Source organism: Haliotis cracherodii, unplaced genomic scaffold (assembly GCF_022045235.1).
Source record: "Haliotis cracherodii isolate W230 unplaced genomic scaffold, xgHalCrac1.p SCAF_11, whole genome shotgun sequence".
NCBI lineage: Eukaryota > Metazoa > Mollusca > Gastropoda > Lepetellida > Haliotidae > Haliotis > Haliotis cracherodii.
In genome coordinates, this window is record NW_027266266.1 from 47,233,663 (window position 1) to 47,244,979 (window position 11,317).

The 11,317-nt window shown below is 38.7% G+C and overlaps 2 protein-coding genes across 2 annotated transcripts; both read right to left on the reverse strand.

Moving 5' to 3' along the window:
* Positions 1 to 621: 621 nt before the first annotated feature.
* LOC139455885 (uncharacterized) lies at positions 622 to 4,037 on the reverse strand. Its single transcript, XM_071237430.1, has 3 exons — positions 4,019 to 4,037; positions 1,318 to 1,376; positions 622 to 849 (listed from the first exon to the last, which is right to left on the reverse strand). Exons 1-3 carry the CDS (start codon positions 4,035 to 4,037, stop codon positions 622 to 624), a joined length of 306 nt encoding a protein of 101 aa, XP_071093531.1.
* A 3,537-nt stretch (positions 4,038 to 7,574) lies between these two features.
* Positions 7,575 to 10,807, reverse strand: LOC139455887 (uncharacterized). Its single transcript, XM_071237431.1, has 3 exons — positions 10,789 to 10,807; positions 8,124 to 8,182; positions 7,575 to 7,802 (listed from the first exon to the last, which is right to left on the reverse strand). Exons 1-3 carry the CDS (start codon positions 10,805 to 10,807, stop codon positions 7,575 to 7,577), a joined length of 306 nt encoding a protein of 101 aa, XP_071093532.1.
* Between the last annotated feature and the right edge of the window lie 510 nt (positions 10,808 to 11,317).

Below are 11,317 nucleotides of genomic sequence, written 5' to 3' on the forward strand. Positions count from 1 at the left end.
CTTTGCAAGTGTTTGTGTCGGGTGCCACCTGTGGTTGGTTGGTTGTTTAACGCCGCACTCAGCAATATTCCAGCTGTTTGACGGCGGTCTGCAAATATTGGAGTCTGGACCAGACAATCCAGTGAAAAATATCATGCCACCTGTGGAGCAAGATACGCTCACCTTTTTGCGTACACCTGGTTTTTTATCAAACCACATTTGTACCATAAAACGTTTTGAAATCTTGCTGACAAACCAAGGACAGTGTACGTAATAACGTGACCACATAAAGAAAAGAAAAACGGTAGAAAGAAAACAACCATAAAGATTCATTATTGTTTAATAAAGGGAAAATTAAAAGCCAAAAAAGGTCCGAAAAGGTCAAAATGTAAAAGGCATATCACACCTTTTAAAGGTTTTCCAAAATGTCCTAAATCTATGAAAGGGTCCGAATAGCTAAACCGTAAGTATTCATAAACGTATTTATTCTAGGGATTAGAAAAAATATCAAAATGTCCGAAATGTCCGAAAAATAAAAAAGTGTCCCAAATGTCCAAAAAGCACCATATAATTTGTATTTGAAACGTATTATGAAATTAATTATTATGAAACACAAGTTTCAAGGGGTAGCAAGAAGTCACTCTAAGCGTCCATCTTGACACGGAACACTCTCCTCAGGAATCCAGACACACGTGACAGGAGGACTCGAACTAGGGACTGGGTAGGGGCGTCGTCATCATCGAGGTCGATATCGACGAAGTGAGGGACATCGCGGAGGACGGGGGTAGAGAAAGGGGCGGGGACAGAGGTGGGAGGGATGGGCAGCTCTGACAGGGGTTCAAGGATGGTCATGTACCTCCCAGTAGGACGCTGGCAGGGAGGGAGAGAAGGACATGTAGAGAGTGACAGAAGAGGCAAGTAAAGAAAGAGGAGTGTAGTTGTTTGAAATGGATTACTTACTTAATTAATTGATAAAGCGATTATTATCACGTTAGTAACTCAGTAGAACGTTGATAATAAGATAAGTGTCTATAACTGCCCATGTCCATTAATGTCCAAGTCAGTAGTAGAGAGGAGGGTAGTTGTTTGTAATCGATTACTTACTTAATTAATTGATAAAGCGATTATTATCACGTTAGTAACTCAGTAGAACGTTGACAATAAGATAAGTGTCTATAACTGCCCATGTACATTAATGTCCAAGTCAGTAGTAGATATGTTGGCAGGGCGCTGTGTTAGAAACTGATTCAGTGGTCGATATATTCTCGTGGAACACAAGCCACACAATTACAGTGTCACAATAACTCCAGTTAATTACTGATTGTCTAAGACACCCACTTGGCGAGGAGGGGCCCAGATGTCAAAGTTCACGGGGAACCTGATCACGAGGTCAACAGCTGTCAGGAAAGAAAGAAAGAAAGAGAGTCTTAAAATGTGATATAGAGACAGTATAGTGAGTATACTGGACATTATGGAAACGAGTTTGAAAACGTTTTAAGTGATCCTGCTGTTGCATGTGTTAAAAACATATTTGTAAAAACGTGATGGGCTACATTGACTCAATTATTAATACCTCGAGGAAATGTGAGTTATCATCAATACGAATTACTGAAATTATTGATTTGAAGAAAAACAAAACAGGATATACAGGTGATAGACAAAAGATACACTCTCAGTGCTGAGGAAAACTTACACAAACTTACACAACCACTTGGTAGATAATACACAAAGATTTTATTATTCGATAAATCTTTGGAGCATTAGGATTTGCTATTACCTTAATACTATACTGGATTACATAAAAAGAAGTTATGGTATACGATTATATGCTTGTTTGTTGTTTAATGTCACAATCAGTAATACTTTAGCTATACCAGGGTTGTCTCTAAATAATTGAGCCAAGACCAAACAATCTAGCGATTGACACCATGGGCAATTGACCAATGCGATATTGGGATACCATGACATGCAGTCAACTAAGTCACCCATCCTGGCCACCCATCCATTTGGTCGCCTCTTACCACAAGCACAGGTTGATGGGGACCTATATTCTTACCCGTATTCCCACAGGTCTATCTTACACAGAGGAATGTGAAACATGAAGGAAAGTACTTTAAATGAAAGTATTCTTTATTCAATAAAAAGAACCATGTTTTCTTTCAGACGTGGAGCACAATGATATGTAGTTTTGAGGGGGTATTGTTGGGAAAATACTTGTCACTCACCCGAAACCAGCGTTAGAAACTAACATTTTTAGTCCACTTGTCCTTATAATGATAATATATAGCAAAACCCTTTAAAATGGCAAATTTCTAAAAGTCCTTATGAGACCTTAACTATTGGGCAGTTTGGCAAGGACGACGGGACTAGTGCCAATTTTTAACGTTGGAAACAATATACTCTTCCCCCAGTGTTACATCAGGGAGTCTACATACACCGTTATATATGTATAGTCTTCCTGGGATTAATTCTCAGAATATATATTTGTTTAAATGGACCGTATGGTGTACAGTCACTGTATAAAATTTGGTAGAAGTGGTAACTATAGAGATTTTATTCAAGATATTCATAGATCATTCCAATGTCCTTGTCATAGACTGTTGAATGTTTCAACCAAGGCAGGCAAGCAGTCACAAATACATCATGACACTGATCACTGATATTATGACTGGTGACGGCTGCCTCCCAATTATAACTGATGATAACATTGAGGTAACTTAAAATTAGTCCTAGGACAGATATCCAAGAAGCACCAATTATGTGTATAAGGTCCTTTTTCTGGAAACAGTTTACCATTATAAATGTGGGCAATGGAATGGGTGTGGGATTGGGGTGGAACCCTAAGTTAGTTACTTTGGTTCAGTAATGTGGAATCTTAGTTACTCAAGCACGAATTGCTTACTCTGTCATTTAGGGCTGGGAAGGGTAACTCGGGTACCTGGGTCGGGTGGGTACTGAGTAGGACCCGGGTACCCACGGGACTACCCGGACCCGTGGTTAATCACGTTATATTGTTCAATGACAATTAATTATCTTAAACACTAACGTTACACTACAAGTCACTAATGTTCGCATTTCTTTCTCACTATACACCCATTCCTTCTGACTTTTCATATGATTGAATAAAGATATAACTTAATTCAACTTCAACCAGATTGTTTAATACCTGTATCTGAATACGTTTTGCCAGGGCTATGCTAAAACTGTTCCCAATCGGAACATTGTGAGACATCTCCTGAGACCTACAGTGGGTACCCGGGTAGGGTCGGGTAATAGTGGGGTGGGTACCCGGGTAGTAAACCTGGACTCGTCCCAGCCCTAGTCATTGTACCAATTTACCATTATATAACTACAAATAGTTGATCACTCGCCTGCTGGCTAACATACAATTACTGACACTAACTGTTACAATACCTGGGCATAAACATGGAGTTTAAAAAATGGCTAGTAACTGACACGACTAACTGGTAGTAAAGGCTAAATTACATTTTAAACAGGCAAACAAATCACTAATACTACTAATATGTAAGGCTACTAATTACAATGAAAGTGGGCAATCCTGCTGATAATAAAAAAACATAAATGTTTTTGAGAAGTGAATCCAAAATGTTAAGGGAGGTAATCAAGAATCACCAACCTAACCGGCTGACCTACGAGTACTAAAAATATTCCACCCGAAAATAGGTAGGCCTATATCAGCCTTAGATTATCAGCTCTAACAAAACTGACAAGTAGGCCTATTTGACTATTGACGATGTTTGTTATGTGTTTGTTTGGTTGCTCGTTGTTTGAAATTGAAAAGATACAACGAATAAAACGCTGAAACATTAATATGTTATCTATAAAAAGACTGAGAGATTGAAAACGCCTCGATTAACGTGAAAAATACCTTAACAATTTTACATATGACAGTATTTGATGGCAGTATTTTCTAGAAGTTTCTTATTTTCCATAGAGCTAGCCTAGATTGAATTAAGAAAATAAATCAGAAATGAAACCAGAAAAAGCCAAAATAACTAACTTAGAAATAAAGAAATACCTTGGGTGTATGAGCTCATGGTGATTAGAAGCGAAGTTGAGCCAAATACGAAGCAAACAGCAGCAAAATGTAGCAATATGATAGCAATATGATAGTCACACAAAATGGCGATATCAAGAGTGAACTGTCGTCATGACGACGTCATAAATCTCGCGAGACTGTCATGGATTTGTACTGGTTCTCTTACTGATCTGCGTTGTGAGGATCCCAGTTATGTTTCTTGTCCATTGTTAAGTTGGCGCTTCGTTCAAAAACAAATGTGAGTTTGTACACAATCAATGCATTTGAGACGAAACAACGCCTCTTTATACGCGTACTAAGGGGGTGTACTTTAAAAAATCTAATTCCTTAGTTAAAATATTGAATTAGTTTACAGACTACATGCGAGAAAACAATTGTGGAATTTTGGGGCGGTGGATAAACCATGTATATTTAAAATGCGTATAAGATGAAAAGAAGTTCTGTGACTCGAATACATCCGTGTGGTTTAGAAGTACGCAGGAAGACATTAATGGCAGAAAACTTCTGTCAGACATCCCGAGACAGTTTGTCTAACATCTTCCCGAGGCAAGAAAGTTAACAGTTTACTGACTTTTCCACTCTTACCGAACTAGGCTGGTATTATGGAGTTACATTTTGGCTGGACTTACGAGTCTGTGCATAGTCCAATCAAAAACCATCAGGGGTATTTCCAAATAATGACAGCCGATGAGATTCCGCCGTTCTCTTTGCCTGTTTGTTTAGGCTGAAGAAAGTAATTAACATGCGCCCTTTATCGAAATCTTCTTAGATCACGGGTAACCAATGGTTTAACCTCGCTGTGCCCTCACCCCAAATGTTGTTATAGTGGATTATAGGGGATTAAGAGACACAGATCACTTAATCGCTTGGTATAGTCGGTGTAATTAAAGTGAACGACCTCAGCTGACGCTACAACTGCCTTTCTACGGTAACTGGTTATCAATGGGTGTGGACAGCACCCGCAACACATTCTTACACTTCACCACGAATGCGGAAGGTTATACTTTCCCTACTTTTTTTTATCGAAGTGGCTTCAAGTTTCTGCCGGGACGATAAAGATGTATCGTCTTAAGTGATTTATCATCGAGTTTGAAGATGAAAACCGAAATATCGAGGTTTCGCTGTTTATTGTATACAGTAAACTACGGTTATAGCGAACACACTTATAACGAACTGACGGATATAACGAACTTATTTTTTGGGTTCCGACTATTTGCTGTAGTTATGCTGTATATATGCTTATAACGAACTACGGTTATAACGAACTAAAATTAGTAGTCCCTTTGAGTTCGTTATAACCGTAGTTTACTGTATTCTATATAGTCTGATATATTCCAGTTGGTGTTTAGACCCGACATTAGAGTCTTAACAACCACGTGTATCTTTGTTAATTACGACTGTTGATTTCATCGATGATGGTTCTTACAAACTTGGGGAAATCCGTATTTTTTTAAAGTATAGATCCCTGACCCCCCTCCAGATTTGTTTGTTTGTTTGTTTTGTTTCTTGTTTAGCGCCGCACTCAGCAATATTCCAGCTATATGACGGCGATCTGTAAATAAACGAGTCCGTACCTGACAATCCAGTGACTGATATCATCAGCATCGATCCAAGCAATTGGTAAACGATGATATGCATCAACCAAGTCAGCGAACCTGACCACCCGATCCCGTTAGTCGCCTCTTACGACAAGCATGGGTTCCTGAAGACTTGCTCTAACCCGGATCATCATGTGTGCAAATATTAATACAATCTAAAGATGTCAAGTTAGGTGACACTTATTCCCTAACACTTGATAGTTTAGATTGCATCTTCGACAAACAGAGGTTGCTGGTGGAGTATGGCATGACTCGGAAAACCCACGGGGTCATACTATTCATAATTCTCAATCCTACATCCTCTTGGGTTGAATTCCAGTAGAGCCATTGTGTACGTAGAAGGAAACACAAATGTTTTGTGGTAGTATATATTGTAACTTTATATCTGATGATGATAAGTGTCAAATTGATTGAGGCGCTCGTAAAATGTTATGCTGTGGTAGTGACCTCCCTTGGTTGTGTACAGCCCAAACAATCCGCCCCAGGCCTGGACAAATTCGTTAGTCTATAGGTATAGTGAGTGAGTGAGTTGGGTTTAACGCCGCTTTTAACAGTATTCCAGTTATATCGCTGCGTTTCAGCTTAATGTGGAAGGAAAGTACGAAGTGATGCAGGTCTCAGATGTTTTCCACTTCGGTGAAACCCACGAGCACGGGTATGGTGCTGACAAACCTAGAAACATAGGATTCCCACATGGGTACAATGTTTGAAGCTCATTTTCCGGTGTCCCCCGCCGTGATATTGCTGGAATATTGCTAAAAACCACACTCACTCACTCACTCCTGATTGTTGACATTGATTTTTGTTCTTGTTTGTTGAGGGGCGGGTGGGTAGCCTAGTGGTTAAAGCTTTGGCTCGTCACGCCGAAGACCCGAATTCGATTCCCACATGGGTACAATGTGTGAAGCCCATTTTCCGGTCTACCCCGACGTGAAATTGCTGGAATATTGCCAAAAGCGGCGTACAACCATACTCACTCACTCACACGTGATTGTTGACATTGATTATTGCAGTTTAGTTGACCGGGAGGAAGTGAAAATATTTTAGAATATCAAGAAATATGAATATAAATTAAAGTGCAGCTTTAGTTTAATAAACTTACCAATTCTATGTTATATTCTAGGTTAAAGGAAAGGTGTCCCCTGACAATATTGAATATAAAATTCCAGACAAGGAGTCCTAAAATCCGGACATCCAGATCGGACGATTCCGACAGGATATATCCGCCTACTTTTACATACATAACCTTTATGTGACTTGTTCATTATGCTCTCAATGCAGGTCTTGCCATCTCTTCTGTATTTACCGGAGGTGGTGGTGTAGCCTAGTGGTAAAGTGTTCGCTCGTCGCGCAGAAGGCCCTGGGTTCGATTCCCCACATGGGTACAATGTGCGAGCCCATTTTTCTGGTGTCCCCCGCTGTGAAATTGCGTGTATATGGCTAAAAGAGCCGTAAAATCATTCTCAATCATTCAAACTGTGTTTCCCAGTATATGTTCACAAGTTTGGTGAAACCCACGAGAACGATTAATAATAGTATGGTACTGACAAACCAAGGACAGTGTACGTAATAACGTGACCATATAAAGAAAAGAAAAACGGTAGAAAGAAAACAACCATAAAGATTCATTACTGTTTAATAAAGGGAAAATTAAAAGCCAAAAATGGTCCGAAAAGGCCAAAATGTAAAAGGCATATCACACCTTTTAAAGGTTATCCAAAATGTCCTAAATCTATGAAAGGGTCCGAATAGCTAAACCGTAAGTATTCATGAACGTATTTATTCTAAGGATTTAAAAGTATATCAAACTGTCCGAAATGTCCGAAAAATAAAAAGTGTCCAAAATGTCCAAAAAGCACTATATTATTTGAATTTAAAACGTATTATGAAATTAATTATTATGAAACACAAGTTCCAAGGGGTAGCAAGAAGTCACTCTAAGCGTCCATCTTGACACGGAACACTCTCCTCAGGAATCCAGACACACGTGACAGGAGGACTCGAACTAGGGACTGGGTAGGGGCGTTGTCATCATCGAGGTTGATATCGACGAAGTGAGGGGCATCGCAGAGGACGGGGGTAGAGAAAGGGGCGGGGACAGAGGTGGGAGGGATGGGCAGCTCTGACAGGGGTTCAAGGATGGTCATGTATCTCCCAGTAGGACGCTGTCAGGGAGGGAGAGGACATGTAGAGAGTGACAGAAGAGGCAAGTAAAGAAAGAGGAGGGTAGTTGTTTGAAATGGATTACTTACTTAATTAATTGATAAAGCGATTATTATCACGTTAGTAACTCAGTAGAACGTTGATAATAAGATAAGTGTCTATAACTGCCGGCGTGCATTAATGTCCAAGTCAGTAGTAGATATGTTGGCAGGGCGCTGTGTTAGAAACTGATTCAGTGGTTGTAATATTCTCGTGGAACACAAGCCACACAATTACAGTGTCACAATAACTCCAGTTAATTACTGATTGTCTAAGACACCCACTTGGCGAGGAGGGGCCCAGATGTCAAAGTTCAAGGGGAACCTGGTCACGAGGTCAACAGCTGTCAGGAAAGAAAGAAAGAAAGAGAGTCTTAAAATGTGATATAGAGACAGTATAGTGAGTATACTGGACATTATGTAAACGATTTGAAAACGTTTAAAGTGATCCTGCTGATCCATGTGTTGAAAACATATTTGTAAAAACGTGATGGGCTACATTGAATCAATTATCAATACCTCGAAGAAATGTGAGTTATCATCAATACGAATTACTGAAAGTATTGATTTGAAGAAAAACAAAACAGGATATACAGTTGATAGACAAAAGATACACTCTCGGTGCTGAGGAAAACTTACACAAACTTACACAACCACTTGGTAGATAATACACAAAGATTTTATTATTCCATAAATCTTTTGAGCATTAGGATTTGATATTACCTTATTACTATATTGGATTACATAAAAAGAAGTTATGGTATACGATTATATGCTTGTTCGTTGTTTAATGTCACAATCAGTAATACTTTAGCTATACCAGGGTTGGCTCTAAATAATTGAGCCAAGACCAAACAATCTAGCGATTGACACCATGGGCAATTGACCAATGCAATATTGGGATACCATGACATGCAGTCAACTAAGTCACCCATCCTGGCCACCCATCCATTTGGTCGCCTCTTACCACAAGCATAGGTTGATGGGGACCTATATTCTTACCCGTGTTCCCACAAGTCTACCTTACACAGAGGAATGTGAAACATGAAGGAAAGTGCTTTGATGAAAGTATTCTTTATTCAATAAAAAGAACCATGTTTTCTTTCAGACGTGGAGCACAATGATATGTAGTGTTGAGGGTTTTTTGTTTAGAAAATACTTGTCACTCACCCGAAACCAGCGTTAGAAACTAACATTTTTAGTCCACTAGTCCTTATAATGATATAGCAAAACCCTTAAATATGGCAAATTTCTACAAGTACTTATGATACCTCCTTAACCATTCGGCCGTTTGGCAAGGAGGACAGGACTAGTGCCAATTTCTAACATTGGAAACAATATACTCTTCCCCCAGTGTTACATCAGGGAGTCTATATACACCATTATATATGTATTGTCTTCCTGGGATTAATTCTCAGAAAATATATTTGTTTAAATGGACCTTATGGTGTACAGTCACAGTATAAAATTTGGTAGAAGTGGTAACTATAGAGATTTTATTCAAGATATTTATAGATTATTCCAATGTCCTAGTCATAGACTGTTGAATGTTTCAACCAAGGCAGGCAAGCAGTCAAAAATACATCATGACACTGATCACTGTTCAGATATTATGACTGGTGACGGCTGCGGCCCAATTATAACTGATGATAACATTGAGGTAACTTAAAATTAGTCCTAGAATAGATATCCAAGAAGCACCAATTATATGTATAAGGCCAGGGGTAAAAACTAATTTGTTTTAAGTTCTCTAGTCCTCATGATGATTACATATAGCAAAATCCTTAAAAATGGCAAATTTCTGCTAGTCCTTATGATACCTGAACTTTTTGGCAGTTTGGCAAGGACTACGGGACGAGTGCCAATTTCTAATGTTGTAAGGCCATTTTTTTCTGAAAACAGTTTACCATTATAAACGTGGGTAATGGAATGGGTGTGGGATTGGGGTGGAACTATAAGTTAGTTACTTTGGTTTAGTATTGTGGAATATCAAGCACGAATTGCTTACTCTGTCATTGTACCAATTTACCATCATTATATAACTACAAATAGTTGATCACTCGCCTGCTGGCTAACATATAATTACTAACACTAACTGTTACAATACCTGGGCATAAACATGGAGTTTAAAAAATGGCTAGTAACTGACACGACTAACTGGTAGTAAAGGCTAAATTACATTTTAAACAGACAAACAAATCCCTAATACTACTAATATGTAAGGCTACTAATTAATTACAAGGAAAGTGGGCTATCCTGTTGATAATAAAAAAAACATAAACGTTTTTGAGACATGAATCCAAACTTTTAATCGAGGTAATCAAGAATCCCAACCCCCTAACCGGCTGAACTACGAGTGCTGACACAACTAACTGGTAGTAAAGGCTAAATTACATTTTAAACAGGCAAACAAATCCCTAATACTACGAATATGTAAGGCTACTAATTACAGTGAAAGTGGGCTATCCTGCTGACAATAAAAAAAACATAAACGTTTTTGAGACGTGAATCCAAAATTTTAATCGAGGTTATCAAGAATTACCAACCTAACCGGCTGAACTACGAGTACTAAAAATATTCCACCCGAAAATAGGTAGGCCTATATCAGCCTTAGATTATCAGCTCTAACAAAACTGACAAGTAGGCCTATTTGACTATTGACGATGTTTGTTATGTGTTTGTTTGGTTGCTCGTTGTTTGAAATTGAAAAGATACATCGAATAAAACGCTAAAACATTAATTTGTTATCTATAAAAAAACACTAAGAGATTGAAAACGCCTCGATTAACGTGAAACAGACCTTAACATATGACAAATGGTCATATTTGATGGCAGTATTTTCTAGAAGTTTCTTCTTTTCCATAGATCTAGCCTAGATTGAATTAAGAAAATAAATCAGAAAAGAAACCCCAAAAAAGCCAAAATAACTAACTTAGAAATAAAGAAATACCTTGGATGTATGAGCTCATGGTGATTTGAAGCGCAGTTGAGCAAAATACGAAGCAAACAGCAGCAAAATGTAGCAATAAGATAGCAGTATGATAGTCACACAAAATGGCGATATCAAGAGTGAACTGTCGTCATGACGACGTCATAAATCTCGCGAGACTGTCATGGTAGAATTGTACTGGTTCTCTTCCTGATCTGCGTTGTGAGGATCCCAGTTATGTTCCTTGTCCATTGTTAAGCGCCTCGTTCAAAAACAAATTGGAGTTTGGACACAATCAATACATTTGAGACGAAGCAACGCCTCTTTATACGCGCACAAAGGGGGCTTGTCTGCTAGGGTGAACATAGGTATCACAACTAGATATTCACAAGTTGTTTGATATTTTCGAAACCAAAACTATATCATGCAAATAATTATGACGACAGAAAACTGAGTGAGTGAGTATGGTTTCACGCCGCTTTTAGCAATATTCCAGCAATATAACGGCGGGGGACACCAGAAATGGGCTTCACAATTTGTACCCATGTCG

What these genes read in the sequence shown, in the direction of transcription:
- LOC139455885 (XM_071237430.1), bottom strand. An exon ending in TCTGGGCCCCTCCTCGCCAA is followed by an intron (nt 850 to 1,317) that starts GTGGGTGTCTTA and finishes CCTCCCTGCCAG; the next exon opens with CGTCCTACTGGGAGGTACAT.
- LOC139455887 (XM_071237431.1), bottom strand. An exon ending in TCTGGGCCCCTCCTCGCCAA is followed by an intron (nt 7,803 to 8,123) that starts GTGGGTGTCTTA and finishes CCTCCCTGACAG; the next exon opens with CGTCCTACTGGGAGATACAT.